At 47.4% G+C, this 20,023-nt stretch overlaps 3 protein-coding genes across 4 annotated transcripts; all 3 read left to right on the top strand.

Annotated features, from left to right (window-relative positions):
• Nucleotides 1-1,375: 1,375 nt before the first annotated feature.
• GJA9 (gap junction protein alpha 9) lies at nt 1,376-6,099 on the top strand (the record flags this gene model as incomplete). The annotated part of the gene is made up of 2 exons (XM_081202247.1): nt 1,376-3,996; nt 4,153-6,099. Exon 2 carries the CDS (start codon nt 4,765-4,767, stop codon nt 6,097-6,099), a length of 1,335 nt encoding a protein of 444 aa, XP_081058373.1. The 5' UTR covers nt 1,376-3,996; nt 4,153-4,764.
• Nucleotides 6,100-6,375: 276 nt separating this feature from the next.
• Nucleotides 6,376-8,237, top strand: MYCBP (MYC binding protein). Its single transcript, XM_081203741.1, has 5 exons — nt 6,376-6,528; nt 6,639-6,711; nt 6,986-7,034; nt 7,434-7,563; nt 8,149-8,237. The coding sequence occupies exons 1-5, from the start codon at nt 6,514-6,516 to the stop codon at nt 8,191-8,193; spliced, it is 312 nt and encodes a 103-aa protein (XP_081059867.1). The 5' UTR covers nt 6,376-6,513; the 3' UTR covers nt 8,194-8,237.
• Nucleotides 8,238-9,369: 1,132 nt separating this feature from the next.
• On the top strand, nt 9,370-19,013 carry RRAGC (Ras related GTP binding C). Of its 2 annotated transcripts, none has more exons than XM_081203680.1 (7): nt 9,370-9,806; nt 10,532-10,735; nt 11,273-11,472; nt 13,173-13,287; nt 14,868-15,010; nt 15,965-16,113; nt 17,700-19,013. In XM_081203680.1, the coding sequence occupies exons 1-7, from the start codon at nt 9,408-9,410 to the stop codon at nt 17,849-17,851; spliced, it is 1,362 nt and encodes a 453-aa protein (XP_081059806.1). In that variant the 5' UTR covers nt 9,370-9,407; the 3' UTR covers nt 17,852-19,013. The 2 variants fall into 2 exon arrangements, with proteins under 2 accessions (XP_081059806.1, XP_081059805.1); XM_081203679.1 differs by having other exon boundaries at nt 15,965-16,185.
• The last annotated feature ends 1,010 nt before the right edge of the window (nt 19,014-20,023 follow it).

Genomic DNA, 20,023 nt, shown 5'->3' with positions numbered 1-20,023 from the left:
TAATCCACTGGCTTTTACATTGTGTGTTCGTTGCAATGTTTAGACAGCCAGTTTAATATAAAAACACTGCAAGTTAAGCCAACTTTAGGTAAGAAAAGCTTTTTGCCATTGGATCTTGCAACTAATGAATAAGCTAGGCTCTTTTAACCAGGCTTTCTTTGTGAATTGCAGGCACAAAATGGTAAACTTTGTAACATTTTGCTAACTCCTTGTGCATAAGTTGGTGCATATTTGGGAAGAAATATGGGTGTGTTACAAAATGCACTTTGGAAGATTGGTCGTTTGCAGGAATAGCCTCAGCGGTTGTGGCACTGCCTTTTCATGTGGGGAATGGATATGATAATTACAAGTTGTCTGTCAGGGGGTCCTGGCCAGAGCAAGGATAAATGACTCATGTCCTTTTATAGAGTCAGGAGGGAAAGGGCAGCAGACTCTAAGCAAACAGGGTTCCTGCAGGGTTATTCAGAAGGCACTTGAGGACTTTGGGAGTAACCCCTTTACCCCAGCCAGCCATTTTTATGCAGCAACTATCCTGAGAGTCTTTTTAAAATGCATTCACCTCTGTCTTCCGAGGTGTTCTTGGCCAATAAGGTTAATCTCAGGCTGGAAGTATTGGGGATTGAACCTGGGCCCCCCAAGCTATGACTGTCCCTCACTGTACCTCAAAAAGTGGTTCCTGACTCTCTGCAAACACAAGCAGGGAACATTTGTTTCCTGGAATGACAAGGAGAGTCCAGATCCAGAATTATTTAGCAAACATAATATAAGTAGGTATTTCAAGGAATAGGGTGGGGGAAGAGAGTCATTCAATGGACCAGCTTCAGTTACTGAAGTTGCATTTAAAAAACAGGAGAAATCAGCTGCTGAAAGGCCTGTGGTGAAGGAGAGGCTGGCACAGAGGATTTGACTGCGCTGGGGCCTCGTTTCATTTAACTATGAAATCGGACGTGACCGATTGATTGCTACTCAGTGCCAGAACATGATATTGATCCGCTGCTGGGGGCTCTCTCCATCTGGTTGTTTGCTTGTCCTCTGCAATATGTTCCTTAAATTGTGCAAATTAATAAGGCAGGAGGAATCACAGGTGCTCATGGCTTGCTAGTAATTGGAAACAAGCTAATTATTTTTGTATGCCATTATTGTGTGCCTGTCTAATTCCGATCGCCCAGGACTGTTCAATACCAGTGAAAAGAAACGAGCTAACCAACTGATTTAAATATTGGCAATGTGTTTAGTTATTGTTCTCTTCCAGAAAGCAACAGCCTTCTTGCTTGCACTTTGGGCCCTGCCCATTTAGAAGCTGCGTAGATGCATATTGCTTGCCTCCCGTTTCAAAGAAAAGAATGCACAGGCGCCAAGGAGAGAGGACTCCAGAGGGTGAAAGAAAAGACACTGCCTTAGTTATCTGCCATGTGAAGAAACAAGCAGTAAATGGTGGGATAAGTCTGCCAAGCTAGCCTAGCCCTGTACAGTATAGGAGCCTACCCTCTGAGGAGGCTGCCAGGGTGTCAACTGGATTTTCTGTGGCCAGGACATCTCATGGGACTAGGCCCTTAACTCTATTGGCATGCTCTAAACCAGGCATCCCCAAACTTGGTCTCCAGCTGTTTTGGGGCTACAACTCCCATCATCCCTAGCTAACAGGACCAGTGGTCAGGGATGATGGGAATTGTAGTCCCAAAACAGCTGGAGGGCTGATGCCTGCTCTAAACAAAGTAAACTACTGACAAGAACCCATTTCACTGAAGGCAAACCTTGCATAAGAACCAGGCAGGCTAGCTCACCTGAGACCCAATGTAAAAAACCCCCACTCCTTTGGTCCCAGAGTTTTCTGCTGTGAACTGAACATCAATTTCACAACATCAATTGGTACTTCAATTAATTACCCTATTAATCAATAAACACTCTCAATTAAAACAAATGGGGTTTCTTGTTCCTTTCAGGTGATGGGCCTTTCTTCTGTGGAAGGTGAGTGGGGTACCTGATGGAGGCAGCCAAGGACAAATCAGCCAGCAGCTGATCTGCCTTTGCAGGCTACTCCTTGCTGTGCCCGCTGTGATGCAGCAAACACAAACTGTTCCCAGAGGCTGCTGGCAGAGCATGGGTGTGTGTGTGTGTTTGAGACTGCATTTTATTCCCAGGGAACTTTGTGGGAACCTGCCTGGAAAGAAACAGAGACAGCATAATTTCCCTTCCTTTCCAGGGGTAACACAGCTGCAGGCTTACAGCAGTATGTAGTGCCTTTTGGACCTGGAACAAAGTTTTCTCCACCCCCCCTGTGCTCAGATCTTCTGAGAACTGGAAAGATTTGAAGCATGTGGAGTTTTTTAGACACTTTAAAGCACTATAGAAACACTATTACTCTACATTGTCCCTTGAAGTCCAGGCTACCTCAATGGCTAGGAGTGCTGGTTCCCATCTACAGCTGGTTCACCAGCTATGGCTCCTTTCGGACAGAGATGACTTCGCCACAATACTACATGCTCTGGTTACCTCCAGATTGGATTACTGTAATGTATGGCTGCCCTTGAAGACAACTAGGAAACTTCAACTGGTCCAAAAGGGCTGCCAGTTCATTTTTGGGCTCAATTGAAAATGCTCACACTACTTATTTATTTCATAAAATTTATATATTGTTTGATTGCAAAAAACCCCAACAAAAAAACCCCTGAAAGCAGTTTACAACAAAACTATGAAATTATCAGTAAAAGCAGTCCAACTATTTAAAGATTCAAAAAACCTTGATGAGTCCAAGATGCACCCCCACCTTGTTATTTGGAGAAGATAACATTTGAAATTGGTCTCCTTGGCCCTGCCAGAATATCTTCCTCTCTATATACCATTCCAGCCATCATTATTCAACAGCTTTTGCTGCAGGGCACAGGGAAACTTTTTTCCTACAGCAAAGGCAACATGAACTCTGCAGAGCCTCATGCGAACATCTCTTTCCCCTGCCCACTTTCCACCCTGTGACAAAATGCAGGCTCCACCCCATGGTTTCAGTGCCTGCCAGCTGTTTCCCGCCTCTTGTTTTGTTCACCATCTCATGTGATGAAGAGTTCCGGAGAGCTCAATAGGATCGCGCCCAATTTTGTGACATGCTGGTTGGCCTAATATATGGCCTTAACATGGATTATGGGTTTCTTGCTCTCTGTTTCTGGATATGGAATAAAAAGAAGAGCCATGGCTCACACCAACCTTGGTACCAATAAGGTGGTAAGAGATGCAGCCTGCCAGCCTGTTATCCAAAACTGGGAGTGGAGGCCAGTTATTTGAACATAGCCTGGATGATTATTTCCTTTTGCCTATGGCAATTGTGATGGACCAGAAAACCCAAGAAGAAAAATAAACTGCACAAAGGCACAAGGGTTGATCTCTTCAATTCCGGGGGTTTTGCTTTTACAGCTTACATTTTGCTTCTAATGAAATTTTGAAAAGCAACTGCTGCTGCCTAAAGGGCTGATTGAATTATGTCCTCGCATTCCTTTTTTTCCCATGAAGAAAAAAAACCCCGTACCATTTTGTAATGCCTATGGAATATACAGAAGGTGAACTAGTTGCAAGAATCCACTGGGCTTTCAGAATTTGTTTTCAGCTGAAAAGGTATGTGCACTATTAAAATAGTGAAACAAAATACAAGAAGCCACCAGCTTCTTTCAGGGAGCAAAGCTTGCAAAATCTGAAAATCTGAATTGTGGTCAAGATGCAAATTAATGTATAGTGCATTATATGCAACTACCTCTTGCAAATGACTGAAGATATTGGTAGAGACTCATGTAGTTTCTGTACAAGTAGAGATATCTTTCAATCTTTGTTAGAAAGTTGGAGGCTCAATATGGGGGGAAATATTAAAGTATTCTACTTTTCAAAATGGAATTTTAAGGCTTCACAGTTCTCCCAATGGAGGGATGTAGAAAGCATCCCGAAAGATCAGTATTGGGACCAGAGTTTTTTAACTTGTTCCTAAATCACCTGGTGTTAGAGATAAACAGTGAGGTAGCAAAGTTTGTTGATGATACCCAATTATTCAGAGTGGTTAGAAACAGTAATGGATGTAAAGAAGCTCCAAAAGAATTTTTCCAAAATGGGTGAATGGGCAGTAAAATGGCAAATGAAATTCAATGTAAACAAATGTAAAGTGATACACACCAGGGCAAAAAATTCCTAACTGCACATATGCCTGTGGGGCCCTGAACTGGCAGGGACTAACCAGGAACAAAGCCCTGGAGTCGTAGTCAATTACAAAGATGTTGACTCAGTGTGCAGCAGCAGCGAAAAATATAAATTTCATGTTTGGAATCATTAGGAAAGAATTGAAAATAAATTATCCATATCATGTTGTAATGCAAATCTGTGCTGCAAACACACTTGAAATACTGTGTACAGTTCTGGTTGCTCATCTCAAAAAGGATTTTCTAGAGTTGGAAAGAGGCAACCAAAATTATCAAGGGGATCATTGCAACATTTGGGCCTTTTTCATTTTAAAGAAAGGCAGGTAAGAAGAGACATGATAGTGGCGTATAAAAATATGCATGGTATAAGAAAATAAATGGGTATATGTTTTTATCCTTTTTACAGACCCTAACTATTTATTTAGAGCTGACTGGAGTATCAAGCATTCAGAGTAGACGGAAGAGGTTCATCTGGAGTTGGTTGATAAGGGACATCTTTGCCTTTGTCATTTTCAACATGTGCCCACCAAACACAACCATTTTCCATTTCTTTTTCTGCTCTGGCTTCTAGGGTCAGAATGGCAGCATAGCCATGGGAGACTGGAATTTCCTGGGTGGGATTTTGGAGGAAGTCCACATCCACTCTACCACGATTGGCAAGATCTGGCTGACCATCCTCTTCATCTTCCGGATGCTGGTCCTTGGCGTGGCGGCCGAAGATGTGTGGGACGACGAGCAAGCAGACTTCATTTGCAACACGGAGCAGCCCGGCTGCAGGAACGTCTGCTATGACCAGGCCTTTCCCATCTCCCTCATCAGGTACTGGGTCCTGCAGGTGATCTTTGTCTCTTCGCCCTCCTTGGTCTACATGGGCCACGCCTTGTACAGGCTGAGGACCCTGGAGAAGGAGCGGCAGAAGAAGAAGGCCCAGGTGAGGGCTGAGCTGGAGGCGACAGCCCCAGAGAAGGTGGAGGATCGGCGGAGACTGGAGAAGGAGCTGCGGCAGCTGGAGCAGAAGCGCCTGAGCAAAGCGCCCTTGAGGGGCTCGCTGATGTGCACCTACCTGGCCCACATCCTGATGCGCTCTGCCCTGGAGGTGGCCTTCATGATGGGCCAGTACCTGCTCTATGGCTTCCAGCTGGAGCCGCTCTACCAGTGCCGCCGGCCGCCGTGCCCCAACGTGGTCGACTGCTTCGTCTCCCGGCCCACCGAGAAGACCGTCTTCTTGCTCTTCATGCAAGCCATCGCCGTCGTGTCGCTCGCCCTCAACGGCCTGGAAGTCGCCCACCTGGCCTGCAAGCGCTGCCGGGCGGGCTCCTGCGGCGCTTCGCCCTCGGCCCTCGGGGGCAGCCCGCGCTCCGCCCTGCTGGGCCAGCAGCAGCCAAACCCCCCGCCCTGGGGACCCCGCCCGGACGACCGCCTCGCCCAGGGCCCACCACCCGCCGCCGCCGAAGCCCACCAGACGCCCGACCCTCGCAGCCCGACGCGGAGCAGCAGCAGCAGCAGCACCAAGGAGAGCGGCCCCGGCGCCGCAGCCCCGGCGACGGCCGGCTCCTCTTCCTCGTCCCGCTCGCCGCCGCCCGCCAACGGTGCCCGGCGCGGCTCCTGCAGCGGCGGCGACTCGGGCAGCGCCGTCTCCTCGGCCACGGCGGCGCCGAGCACGGCCGGCTCCCCGCCCTCCAGCACCGGCAGCGAGCGGGGACAGCAGAGCCCCCAGGAAGGGAGCTTCCAGCCCGTCCACGGCCGGACTCGCGCCGCCGCCGAGGGGAGCCAGGCGGGAGGCTCGGCTCCCTGCAAGGGCGGCAGCGGCGGCGGCAGGGCGAGGAGGAGCGGCAGGAGCGGCGGCCCAGGACTCCCCCCGCCCCGGAAGGAGGCCTCGGCCGGCGGGGGCAGCCACAGGCGGGCGCCCACGGACCTCCGCGTCTGAGCGCTGCTCCTGGAGGGCGGGGCTGCCTTGGGGCCTTTGTCTTTCCCCTCCAGGGAAGGGCGGGATCTGCGGGGAGAGGCAGCACAACCATAGAGGTAGGAAAAAATAGAGTGCCCTCTTGCTCTTTCTTCTCCCCTGTTGCCTCTGCGGGGAGAGGGGATCTCCTCGGCCGCGTTCGACCTTCGCCTCCACACACCCTTTTTCTCCCGTGGCGGGCGCCGCCTCCAGGACAACGTGCGAGAAGGGTGCAGCGGAGCCACAGTGAACGTGGAGCGTGTACGTCCACCCGTCTAAGTTTATGATGGCGTCGGCAAGAGGAGCGCCGGTCTCCATGGCGACGCGCGGACGCCGCGTCGCTTACAAAGGGTGCGGAGCGCAGGCGCAGTCTGACTTCCGGCTCAGGCGGCGGACCCCATGGCGAATTACAAGGTGGGGAGCCCGCGGAGGGGGAAGGAGGGAGGGAGAGATGGAAGGAGGGGCGGGCAAGGGAGCGCGGGAGCCCCCTCGAGCCCCTGACTCCCTCATTCTCTCCCTTACAGCCCGCCGACTCCAAGAGGGAGCAGTTCCGCCGCTACCTGGAGAAGTCCGGCGTCATGGACAGCCTCACCAAAGGTAAGCCGGGCAGGAGGAAGACGAAGAGGAGGAGGAGGGCAGGGACGGAGCTCAGTAGGCAGAGCGCCTGCCTGGCATGCAGAAGGTCCCAGCTCCAGTCTTGCCTGAAACACTGGAGAGCTGCCACTGCCAGTCTGTGCTGACTATGCTGTGCCAGACGGACGAGTGGTCTAGCTCAGTATAAGGCAGCTGTTGCCTATGTTCCCAGGGGCCAGAGAGAGCCACTCAGCCTCCTCTCTCCTTTCCTCCCTCTCTTTCTTTTCTCCTCCCGCAGTCCTGGTGGCCTTATACGAAGAACCGGAGAAACCCAGCTGTGCCTTGGAGTATCCTTCACTTGCCTAGCCTACTTGATGGGGATGAGGATAATGGGGGGGACGAGGACGGGAGCCCTGCCGAGCTAGGGAAATGGATTCCCACAGTAGCTGAGTACAGCCCTGAGCTAGCCCTGAGTCCCTGGTTCTCCTATAGGATAAAGTGCTGTGGCCCCAATTATGAGGCTCACTAAAGGGCTCCTTTCAGCTCAGCATGACTCACTATTTTCAGGAGTAAACCTGACTTTGGTGGGCTGTAATCCTAAAAACAAAAGTAGATGTGCCGACAGATGGCAGCTCCTGTGTTAACTGGCATAGTTTAGAATTTGGTGAGTAGCACAGCCTGCAGCTCTTCAGTTGCACAGTGAAGTATCATCCAAGCAAGCAAATAACTTAACTTTTGGTTAAAAGCTTTATGAAACATCATTTAGGAGCTACTGCTCCAGAAAATCCTGAAGTGGAAGCCCTTCGCTTGGAAGTGGCAGAGATGAAAGAGAAGTATGAAGCCATGTTGGAAGAAAATAAGAAACTAAAAGCAAAGGTAAAGCGTTCAGTGTCTATGGAGTGCAAAGCTCATCCAGGCAGTTTCCTGCTGCTGACCCAGGGCCACCTCACCCATGAGGCAAGGTGAAGTGACCACCTCAGGCAGCAGGACCCACAGGGGCAGATCCAGCCTCCAGGGAAGGCATTGTTTGTTGCTGCCGCCACCACCATCACTGTGAGAGCATTAACAGCTGCTCCATGCTCCTTGGAGGCTGGATCTACTGTCTTCTTGGCAGCCCTCCCCAGTGCCACCTCTGCAGCAGCTTCTTGGCAAATAAGAGGTGCTGCTGGTCTCCTTCCACCCTTGTTCCCAATGTACATCTTTATTGTCCCCTTATTCACAATGTAATCTTTATTGTCATCTTGTTGAAATTCTAGCAACTGATACAAATGACAATCAGATCTATACTTTTAAAATCACAATTTCTTTATAAAGGTAGCTTAGTAACTTGTTTGGCAAGCAAGCCAAAGGACTATTATGCACTGCTAATGTATTCACACTAACAAGAGTGTCAACCCATAGCATACTTTTTTGACACAACAAAAATGATCTGAGACTTAATCAGGGCTTTTCTCTTTGCAGCTCGCTCAGTATGAACCACCTCAAGAAGAGAAGCGTGGGGAATAAGATCCTTTTGTATTACTTGAATAAAAGACCCTGAAGCACACAAATCTAGTGTTCCTGACTCTTGCAGTAATAAGTCTCCTTCATATGCTTTTGTCAACATGGTGACTATTATCTTTCAATACCTTGTCTTGAAAAAATAGAGAACATTAAATAGAAAAGCACTGTTTAAAAGTGGATCCATTGTACAGCAGGGCAATCTTTCTATTTTTTTTTGTTGGAGGGTTGAAAGCTTTTATGAAAGACAAATAAGGGTACAGACATTGGTGTGGCGAGTCATAGAACTGTCAGGTTGGAAGAGACCCCAAGGGTCATCTAGTCCAACCCCCTGCAATGCAGGAATCTCAACAAACAACCATGACAAATAGTCATCCAACCTCTGTTTAAAAACTTCCAATGACTTGGACTTGAATGCCACTTAATATTCCTAGGGTGAAGCTAACTTCCCTTAGAACAGGAGCAGCAACCCAAGATCCTCCTGCAATTCTCAATTAAGACTGCTTAGAACTGTAATCTTAATTCTTTTTGGCCAGTGAAAGAATCAACATGTAGTAATTGTAGCCCAGTGCAAGGAGACCATGAGATTAAGCTCGCAAGTGGGATGCTGGAAGTTTCAGCTATTCCTCCATAGAAAATTCCCGGTCATGCTGTTTTAGTGAGTCCGTGGAAAGGGGGAAGGAGTGGGAGGGCTTGGGGGTGTCAGTTTATTGGCTTCCACGGCCGTAGCGCACTTTCTCAGGAGAACTTTCGAATGGGTGGAGGCCAGCCCCCCGCCGCGCCGCTTCCGCGCGATTCCAGGGCGGTTCGCGACGCCGAAACAAGGACATCCTAAACGTTCGATGAATTTGCTGCTGCCGCCGCAGGTGACACAACACTGAATGCAAGGCCGCCACTGTTTCTGCTCCCTTGACAAAACCAGGAAGTCGCCCGGAAGGCGGATCCCAGGTGGGGGTGGGACTAGAAGAAGAAGAAGACGAGGCATTGGACGAGGCGAGGCCTGCCATCGGACGTCATCAAAGGGCGCCCCTTCCTTACCGGACAGGTAGCTGAAAGCACGGTCCCCGCGCGCCCCCCTCCGGTCACGCGCCGCGCTGCCCTCTCATTTTCGGCCAATGGGAATGCCTCTTGCTCCTGCGGGCCAATCGGTGCGCGAGGTGTTGGGAGGTGGGGGCGGGCTCAGGAGCTGTCGGAGTGGGGGGCGCCTTTGGCAGCTCGTGATGGCGGCCCTGCAATTCGGGGCGGCGGCGGGTCCTGGTGCTGTCGAGGAGCCAGCGTCGGGGGCTCTGCCCGGCGGGAGCCTCGGGGCGGCGGCGGCGGCGGCAGCAGCAGCGGCGGCGGCGGATTCCTTCCCGAAGGACTTCGGCTACGGCGCGGAGGACGACGACGACGAGGAGGATGACGAAGAGGACATCGATGGCGGGGCCGAGCTGGGCGGCGGCAGCGGCGGCGGCGGCGGAGGAATCATCGGGGGTCCTGGCGGGAGCGGCGGCGTAGGAGGCGGCGGGGGCAGCAACTGCGGGCTCGGCTCGGGCGGCGGAGCGGGCGGCGACTCCTCCAAGCAGCCTCGGATCTTGCTTATGGGGCTGCGCCGCAGCGGGAAATCGTCGATCCAGAAGGTGCGCAGGGCCTCCCGCCCCCTCCTCCCTGGCGTGGGGTCGTGTCCGGAGCACCCCGGGGGCTTCGGGACAGCGACGAGGGAGGAGATCGAAGTTTAGGGTCGGACTAGGGCCTGAGAGGAAACCAGGGTTCAAACTCCTTGAGTGATCTTGGGGAGCCAGTCATTGTCACTCAGCGCAACCTACTTCACAGGGTTGTTGTGGGGATAAAATGGGGAGGGGGAATCATATGCGCCACCTTGAAATCTTTAGAAGAATTTGGGGTATAATTGGGTGTATTATTATTATTATTAACAATAATAATCACTCATGATTGGGGAGGGCAGGGGGACTAAAGGGGTGGGGGGAGCCTGCAGGGGTATAAGCAAGATCTCTTTTCTTCGTGTCCAAGTGGAACAAGGCAAGTTCTTACCCTAATACTCCACCGTTCAACCTGTCATTCCACATCAAGATGTCTACAGGCCTGACATTTCTTTACTGGCTCCTCCTCAAGGTAGCATCATAGTTGGCGGTTCAGGCAAGAGACTTGGAAGAAAGATGCATATTCAGGTTCTGAGTCCTGATCCTCACTGAGAAGGGGGGAGTTGTGCCTCTTGTTATTTTGGAGATAAAATGGATGGGTGGAGGAGAGAACAAGGATTCTTGAGTTCCTTAGTGGAAGGAAGGATAGAAATGTAAAACAGCAAAACAGTAAATAATGGTTGTATGCTCTCTATTGCAAACAGGTGGTGTTCCACAAAATGTCTCCTAATGAAACCTTATTCTTGGAGAGTACCAACAAAATCTATAAAGATGACATTTCAAATAGCTCCTTTGTGAACTTCCAAATATGGGATTTTCCTGGACAAATGGATTTTTTTGATCCAACGTTCGATTATGAGATGATCTTCAGGGGAACTGGAGCCCTCATCTATGTTATTGATGCACAGGTCATTATGAAGCTTCACTTTGGGAAACAGAGTAGGTTGCTCTGTGAGTGGTGGGGAGGATGTACTGGGGATGTTGCAAACAATGATCCTGAACATAAATATCAAGTGTTGAAGTAGCTGTAGTCTGTCTGTTGTTATCTTTTAAACAGGTCACAGCTCAGAGTAGATTACAACCTTTAAAATACTGGTAACGGCAGGAATGACATTGTGCAGGGGCATTACCATATTAGATAGGAATACTACTGAGTAATTTGGGCAGTGTTAAGTAAGGTAGAACACAGCTCAAGCAAACAATCCAGCATTTAGAGACCAGTTTGTGGTTGAATTTAACAGTATTTTTAGGCTTTGGGATGAGATTTGGTCAAGAATAGAACTATTTTGATTCTGAATTATCCTTGGGATTCTCACAAGGTCTGTTTCTATTATAGTAATTGTAAATTGTAAATATCAACAAGCAGACATCACTACTTTTCTTAGTAATGTATGGCCTGTACATTTAATTCTGACTGAAGAATGCATATTATATTTTGCTTACAGGATGACTACATGGAAGCATTAACCAGGTTGCACATTACAGTCTCAAAAGCTTACAAAATTAATCCAGAAATGAACTTTGAGGTTTTTATTCATAAAGTTGATGGTTTGTCAGATGATCATAAAATAGAAACTCAAAGAGATATTCATCAGAGAGCCAATGATGATCTTGGTGATGCTGGGCTAGAAAAACTTCACCTTAGGTAAGTGGACTTCATTTGGACACAATTTTCTCCCATTTGAGACCAAATCTGGAGAAGCTGCATTTTTGAGGGCTTGTTTAATGCTGGGACCATCACCTGAATAATCAGTTGTTGTTGTTGGCATTCGCTTGTCTCGAGACAATGAAGTGTGCCTACGGGGATGAAGTCAAATCACTGTGCAAGCTTGGGCAGTGTGTATGGAGGTGGTGGGCTGCACAGACGACAGGACCCCGACCCCCCCCCCCACCTTGCTGATGTTGTCCAAAGAAAAGCAGAACAGGATGTTTGGCACCAACTTGGGTGCAAGAGTTGCAAGGTGTCATCTAACTCCACTTTGAATTTATGTAGGCTTTATTCCTTAGACTTTTCTTCTCCCTCAAGGTAGCGGAGGTTTAAGATCAGAATTTCTCTTCTCCTAGATGGACTACCTTCCCAGGTTGATGAGCCCCATCTGCCCCTCACTTCCCTCTACAGCACATGCAGGGTGTATGTGGGGTTAGGGGAGGAGTAGTACCTCTGGTGCGGTGCATGTCATGCTCCTTCTGGGGTAGTTTGTCCACCTTTGGTCCTCACCCTGCACTCAGCTCTCACCTGTGGCCCCTAGAAGCTGTCAGCATGCAACAGCAGCCACATCCCAGGAACAACTTTTAACTGGTTGGCTAAACCAAGTGAGGGTAGCCTATGGGTCTCAAATCCTCAGTTGAGTTAGGGACTTCCCTTGCATGCAAATACTGGCTATGAGTGGCTAAGACCAATAGTGAGTCTATTGGTCAAGAAGGGGTCAGCTGTTACTTGACTAATAATATGAGTCTTAATCTACACATGAATAAAGAGGTGGTTCTGAAGGGGGGCATTTGCATAATGTTAGAAGAGGTATTTTCTCTTCCATACAAAAAGGAGGAATATGTAGTTCAGGATGGTACTAATCATTTGCAGGTTTTGTGAGTAGTTGTGTTTAAAAATCATTAGTCTCTGTTGATTATTGCTGGCGTCTTCTTAAAAAGTGTACATTCAATTTAACCAGATATTATGGAAATTACAATTTGTGCAAAACTTATTAGCTAGGGTGCTGATAGGGCAGTGGGTCAAGCACATCTAATTCCCATTTTACAACAGTTAACATTGTCTGCAGATGTTGTTCTGGGCCTAAATATGGTGCTCACACTTAGGTTAAATGCCCTTGATGGCTTGGGCCCCAAATATCCACAAGAACACCCACTCTCATCTGTAGACCTGTCCATGCCATGAGATCTGCAGATGAGGCCCTCCTACTGGTCCCTATGGGGGAAGGCTCTTACCAGTAGTGGCCCTGCAACATTCCCTCCCCCCTGAGGTATGTCTGGCCCCTTGATTATATTCTGTATTTCAAGAGAAATGTTTAGAAAAAGGGTTGCTCCTTATTGTGTGCAATAAGGAGAGGCTGCAAAAATAGTTAAACTGCTTTTGCTCTTTGTTATCTCCCCCCTCAAGGTTTCTTTGAGATGCAAATTAGTCTTCACCTTAAAAGGTATCTTTGGAAGCAATGATCTCATCACTGAGGGGAACAAAGAGAAAAACAAGAATTTCCAGAGTATGTTAAATGTATTTGAAGCTGTTCAGTGTGGGCCTCCTTTATGCTTCAGTTTTGCTTTCAGTATGCCAAAGCAGCAAATTAAACCTGGAACTGTTCTGATAGCTAATAACAGTGTTCTGCTTTGTAGTTTTTATTTGACCAGCATCTATGATCATTCTATATTTGAAGCCTTCAGCAAGGTGGTACAGAAGCTCATTCCACAGTTGCCAACTTTGGAAAACCTGCTAAATATCTTTATATCAGTAAGTAGGTGTTGTACATGCACTTTAATTGTCATATTTTTGTACCCTGCCCTGGGAACATTTAGTGAAGATTAGGCAATGAATGCAATGACTTGTTTTTAAATGTTGCAGTAATGCTTTGTTGGGTTGGTAAGTGTATGAACTTGCTTAGAAGCTCTCATTTGGAAGACATATTGCTAAGAAATAATGAGTAACTGGCATACTTGGTTAGAACTTGGAAGTAAGGCTTTTGCTTCAAAAACGTGTGTAGTTCTCTGCGGGCTCCAGCAGTTGGGGAGCTCTCAAACCATGATCTATGCTAGACTTCTTCATTACAGCACCTGCAATAGCAGCTTGTGCTCAGTCGGGGCTCTTGTGAGCAAATAGCTTTTCTCTTCAGCTCTAGCCAGTGGCCAGGTGTCCAATGGCATCTTAGAGGATGAGATGCTCTCTGCAAAGGGGAGATTTTGAAGGTGGGTTGGAGGTTCTATAGGCTTATATCCTCCGTAGACAGAATAATTGCGTTTATTTATAACAAGACATTTTAATCAGCAAGAAAAAGATTTACGTCCCCTTAAGATTTAAGCTCCCACCTTTGCACTTTATATTTTTTAAAACAAGAGTCTAGTACAGGCTTCCTCAGACTCGGCCCTCCAGATGTTTTTGGCCTACAACTCCCATGATCCCTACCTAGCAGGACCAGTGGTCAGGGATGATGGGAATTGTAGTCTCAAAACATCTGGAGGGCTGTGTAAAAGGGTAAGTTTTTATCCAACCTATTTACACCCCCCCCCGCAATGTGTATAATAAAACGCCAGTGAAATAAAGCAAGCGCTTGTGCAGCATAATAGACTTGGGATTTAGTAGGCCTCCTAAAAGGGACAGCCAATATTTTCCTAAATAGTCGACTGATATCTTCGGAGATGGCAGCAAATGTGGACAAGACATTCCTCAAAGCAGAATCCACTACTAGAGAGCCTTGCTTGTCACTTTATAAAAAGATAGCCAGTTATTTATTACCTTCTGAGCGTGTTTAGTTGTTTCGGGTGCCTTCATTTCAGACTGCAAAATGGACAACAGATGCCCCATCACTGGTATGGCTGTCAGTTTTGCAACTGGCACAGTGTGCTTTTTGAAGCACTGGCGGTGGTGTCTTGAGGTAGGTTTGGCTAATGTGAGGCCACCATCTTCATTTCCTGCAGGAGATAGTGGTGGCTGCTTGGGTGTCTTTGAAAGGAGATCAGACAAATTTCTGGATGTCTGTGCTTTGCCTCCGCCATTGGAGGTAGTTTGCCTCTGGAAGCCAGTTGCTGAGAGTCTCAAGTGGGAAGAGTATTGCTGCTCTTGCACTCGGGTCCTACCTTTGGGCTTCCCATTGGGGCATCTAGTTAACCACTGTGGAGAGAACAGGATGCTGGGCCAGATTTTGGCCTGATCCAGCAGCTGTGCTCTTCTTCCTTGCATTCTTAGAGTGGGGATGAAAGGCCCCTTCCTGTCTGACCATCTGCCTCCAGTAAAAAAGTAAAACAAGAGTCGCCAGTAAGCTGAGAAATAGTTCAGTATGTGAGACAACCATTTTAACTTGTTTTTTCTTCTTGTAGAATTCTGGTATTGAAAAAGCTTTTCTCTTCGATGTCGTTAGCAAGATCTATATTGCAACGGATAGTTCGCCTGTTGATATGCAGTCATACGAGCTTTGTTGCGACATGATAGATGTAGTCATTGATGTTTCTTGTATATATGGGTAAGTACCCTGTGGTGCTTCTATGGCATTTCAGAGAATCTTAAAGTAGCTTAGAGGGAAATCCGTTGTCAAATGTCATGAGAAAATGAAAACCTAGCATTGAGGAAGCCCTGGCTTTTGGAATATTGGGTGTGAAACTCAAACACATTTTCTGTATGATTTTGTTGCTAGTAAGGAGGGGTACTAGAAATTGCAGTGTCTGTTTTGAGTGAGTGATGTAAAGTAGGAAGGTGTGTGGATGGATTCATGTGTAAATATTTTTCTCTGTTTACAATACTGAGACATTTTAATATATTCATTTGTACTGAATAATGAGGAAAACCTTTTGTATGCTGCCCATTCACATTATGCATCTTACAGTCAGCTCCAACTCTTTTCCGTACTATTGCTAAATCTAATATTCCACACCCACACCCACCCACACCCCAGTCCTATACCTACGCATCTTATTTGCCTAAATATAGAACTCCACCCCCCCCCCCCCGGTTGAACTTCATTTTGTTTTGGCCCTTTTATCAAGGTTGCTTTGAATTTTCTTCTGTCCTTTGGAGGTGTTAGCTGTCCTCTCAGTCTTTGCAAATCTGATCAGAATTCCTTTCACCCTCCATCTAATTCAGTGGAGAGGACCAGACCAAGGTAGGGGCCTGCACTACCCCATTCCAAAACTTCTCTCCAGTTTGATGAGGAGCTGTTGGTGAGCATTTTCTTTTTGGCTAGTTTTACAACCAGCTGTGAATCTTCAGTCCTGCATTTAGCTAGCTTCGTCATCAGAATATCATGGTACATTGTTAAATGCTTTGCTGAACTCAAGATAAACGGTGTCCACAAGATTCTCACAATCCTCATTGCTGCTTAATGCCTCAGTCCAGTATTCAATTACTGTTAAAATGCTGCCTCAAAGTCCTTAGCTAATTGTGTGCCCTGAACAGTCCCTTCTGTCTCAAACAACCCTAGGCTCAAGGAGGATGGGAGCGGCAGTGCCTACGACAAGGAGTCCATGGCCATCATCAAGCTCAACAACACAACTGTGCTGTATTTAAAAGAAGTGACCAAGTTTCTGGCCTTGGTGTGCATCCTTAGAGAAGAAAGCTTTGAACGCAAAGGTGAGGAAGAAGATTGGTGTGTCCCTCGATTGAGTGCCTGGGCTCCAGCTTCTATGGGGTCACACAAATCTGGTAATTGCAATTTGTGAAGAGTTGATCCTCTGTGAGCTGCACTCACCAAAATCCCCTTGGGGCAAGTTTTCAAATCTGCTCATTAGTCTTCTGCAACCTTGTTTATTTACAGTATTTATAGCCTAGAGTGGGGTAAAAAAGGTAAAGGGACCCCTGACTGTTAGGTCCAGTCGCGGACGACTCTGGGGTTGCAGCACTCATCTTGCTTTACTGGCCGAGGGAGCCGGCGTACAGCTTCCAGGTCATGTGGCCAGCTTTGGTGAACCAGAGCAGCACATGGAAATGCTGTTTACCTTCCCGCCGGAGTGGTACCTATTTATCTACTTGCACTTTGACATGCTTTTGAACTGCTAGGTTGACAGGAGCTGGGACTGAGCAACAGGAGCTCACCGCGTCGTGGGGATTTGTACCGCTGTCCTTCTGATCGGCAAGCCCTAGGCTCAGTGGTTTAGACCACTGCACCACCCGCATCCCTCAGTGGGGTACAAGGAAATAAAAATAAAGGGAAACAATATACAAAATTATATAATCAGAATGAATAAACAACTAAACAATCTATCATAAGGTACACAAGCAAAAGTTTTATGGTGTCAGTCCTCAAGTGGAAGCTGAGCAGTGTGTGCCTGGGCTTGTGACAGCCTGGAAGAAGGGGGGAAGGGCTGCAAAGATTCAAGCAAAGGGCAGCAAGCTTAGGAGGGTGCTGAGAGTTTCCTTATGGTAGCATTCCGGAAAAGTTCCTTCTGCATGATGTGTTTTCAGTGCAATGTAAAACGTGATTGGAGGCTGTTGTTTTTTTGTGTCCCTTGCATCAAATAGCTTGTGCTATTTGATGCCCTCCTTAGTGCTGCCCTCCTCATCTCTGCCTAGTGCTCCAGGGCCTCTGAAATCACATACTCTGCCCTAGACTCAACCTATATTAATTTTTCCAGGCTGGCTGACTCCAAAATCCATTTTGGGTGACTTCCCCGCTTCTAAAACCATGTTGCAGATCAAGGGCCTGTTTCTACATTTATCCTGTCCCAGTTATTCTTACTAAAGAAGCTCAGGTTTGGGCTTCCATCCAACTGAATCTTTATTTGCCATGCAATCTTTGCTGCTTGGATCCAAACCCTGAAGCAGCACGAGTGTCTGCCTGAGCATGTAAAGTTGCTCATCCTCTTGGGTTGTTGAGTTGTGTTTTGTGTTGTTGTAGCTATTTGTGTCTCAACTAGATAGGCAGTCTGAGATGCTGGAAGAGCAGGGCCCCTTTCTAACATTCCTGGATACTGTCAGGCATGTTAAAACAAGAATAGGCATGTTTAGTCAACTGTGTTTTGGAATGCATTTGGCAGTAACTGTGATGAAGCTGTAGAGCTTCTGTCTGCTGCTGCGCAGAACAGCTGGGTCAAGGGGTTTACACCCAGAATGAATGGCAGAGGGTGCTGAGGGTCTTCCAGTAAGTCAGGCTCCCAGATGAGGTTGTGCTTTGCCTTCTCTCGATTGTCACCTGTGGTTTGTTTCTCTTGCTCTCCCAGGTTTAATAGACTACAATTTCCACTGCTTCCGCAAGGCCATCCACGAGGTCTTTGAAGTGGGCATTTCCTCCCACCGATCCTGCAACCATCAAGCAAACATCCCTGGTCTAAAAGCAGTGACTCATAACGGCACTCCTAGAAATGTCGTCTAGCGGAGGGGACCCAAGGCGGGTGGCCAAGTGTTCCCTGCTCCGTGTCCGTGTGTTGGGGATGGACAGCACAGAGAACTGGCTCCATACATTCCTGTGTGCGCATTCTGGAAGAGACGGGACTTTGCCTTGTGGAGCTGCAATCGTGGCAGGCGTGGCACAACTGAAATGGCCTGGAAGTGGGGCTGCTTCCTCCCCCGCTTCGACATCTCCCTTGATACAAAACAGGGCGTGGATGATCCCGGAACTGAGCTGTTTTGACACTCGGCATTCCTTGTGTTTTTTTAAACATGCGTAGTGTTAGTGCATTTGCGTTTCAAAGAAATTGGCCTTCGTAAACTCAAACATGACAGCTTGTAGTTTAGTTTAGCGCAATTTCAAACATTCCATCCTTTGAGTTTTATCATATCATATTGCGGTTAACCCCTTAAAAAAATTCCATCTTCTGTGAAATGAATGTGATGCCAAGTGGTGCCATTTCCCTCTGCAGACCCACTGAGCGCAAAGCTCTCTTTTTATTGGAGAACAGGATAAAAGACAAGAATTGGCAACCTTAACTTCGTCGCTCGAAACTGGTTTAGAATATGCTTGTCTTGCATTCTCAAGCTTGTTGGCAGGCCACTTAACAATTTGCTGCAGCAGTTCCTGTACTTGTCCTTGAAGATGCTTTTTGTAGTAAATGATTCAAATTCTGCCCAGTTGTGGCTAATGTGTTTGGATTTAAGTGCGTTTTCCATTTTTTGAAGCTATGCTTCAATTGCATAACAGGTTAGTTTTTGTAAAATATGGTGTGCAACTGAACTCTGGTTGCTAGAATTCTCTGTAGCTGCTCACCAGGCAAGGAAGTGCCTTTACCTCAAGGTCAGGAAGATACAAAGGCCTCCCTGAACTCCATATTCTGCACATATTCCATTGGATGGAAGCTCCCTTCCAACTCGTGTGTGGACTTTCCCTTGTGGCCTCGTGCACATCAGACAACGCTTGTATATTCCCAAGCCATGGAACCTTTTCTCTCCTCAGATGTCAATGTGGACGCGCCAAAGTTTTAACAGGGTGGCTGGTGTTGCCGGCAGCCGACTGTGTCCTTGCACTGTTCGGGAGGCGGGTGGCTCTTGTGGGATTCACTTCTCAGTAGTCCGCATTAATAAAATGCATTTTATCTTGACAGCTCTTTTCTCAGTTAAGTGCATGTGTGAATTGTTGGTTTTTGTACCCGTGCATGGACAGGGCATTGTAGGTCAGTACGCTATTCCTGATGAATTAATTGGGTAGTTGTAGCTGCCGATGGATGCCCTGCAGAAGCTATACCTTCTGCTTTGCAACACTAGCAAGTGTGCTCCATGGCCAAAAAATGGTGGCAATTGTTTGTTTCCCCATTAATACTGTGTCACTTCCACCACACTCTGGATGTTTTGAAATTTGAACTCTATAGAGAGTTTCTGAACAGTTTTTGGCGCTTTCAGAGCTTGGAAGTCTTTCCTCAAAGAACTCAGCAGAAAGGCAGGAGGTGTGGTGCTGATCAGGAGAAAGTGAATTTAGAGGCCTTGAGCAGCTGCATAATAGTCTTTGCTTGGTCAGACCCAGGTCCGTCTGCTTTACTATTGAAGTGTAAGCTGTCCCCCGAGCTTTGCCTCCATTGTGCTTGGTACTTGCAAGCATGAAGCTTCTCTTTTGGCCAGTAGGATTAATAGCACTCTCCTTCATGATCCTTCCTGAGAAAAACCCCAGTAAGCTGGCAACAAGTGAATTAGGTGGCAAGGAAGAAAGGACTCTGCTCTGTCCTGAGCCTGCCGCACAGATGGCTGATTGTGTGGTTCACATGATAGGTTTATCTCCATAGCACACTATTTTATACAGACGTGTTTAAAGTCTAGCAAGTATTTTTTTTTTAAATAGAAATCACTTAAATACTTAAGCATTTCTGCAAGCTCTGTTTTCCTAAAGATTCTCTGGATCACATCACTTTAGATTAGCCTCTAATTTGTATGCACCTTTCCACAAAATAAAATGTGCTCAAAGCAGCTTGTGGTACACAGAAAGTAAAAACTAGATCTTTGAGGACTGACCTAAGCGGAATTAGATGAATTCATTGTACTGAAATAGCTAATAGCCATGGTATGTTGCTGGAACTGCCATATACTATAGTGATAGCCCTCGGATGAAGAGCAGTATAGA

Source organism: Podarcis bocagei (assembly GCF_964188305.1).
Source record: "Podarcis bocagei genome assembly, chromosome: 7".
Classification (NCBI taxonomy): Eukaryota; Metazoa; Chordata; class Lepidosauria; order Squamata; family Lacertidae; genus Podarcis; species Podarcis bocagei.
The sequence above is the reverse complement of the archived record's forward strand: the minus strand, read 5'-3'. Positions and strand labels throughout refer to the sequence as shown.

Coding starts and splice junctions, on each gene's coding strand:
- RRAGC (XM_081203679.1), top strand. CDS start 9,408: ATGGCGGCCCTGCAATTCGGGGCGGCGGCGGGTCCTGGTGCTGTCGAG. Junction 9,807..10,531: donor GGAAATCGTCGATCCAGAAG/GTGCGCAGGGCC, acceptor TATTGCAAACAG/GTGGTGTTCCACAAAATGTC. Junction 16,186..17,699: donor TATGGGGTCACACAAATCTG/GTAATTGCAATT, acceptor TTGCTCTCCCAG/GTTTAATAGACTACAATTTC.
- MYCBP (XM_081203741.1), top strand. Junction 6,712..6,985: donor CATGGACAGCCTCACCAAAG/GTAAGCCGGGCA, acceptor CTCCTCCCGCAG/TCCTGGTGGCCTTATACGAA. Junction 7,564..8,148: donor ATAAGAAACTAAAAGCAAAG/GTAAAGCGTTCA, acceptor TTCTCTTTGCAG/CTCGCTCAGTATGAACCACC.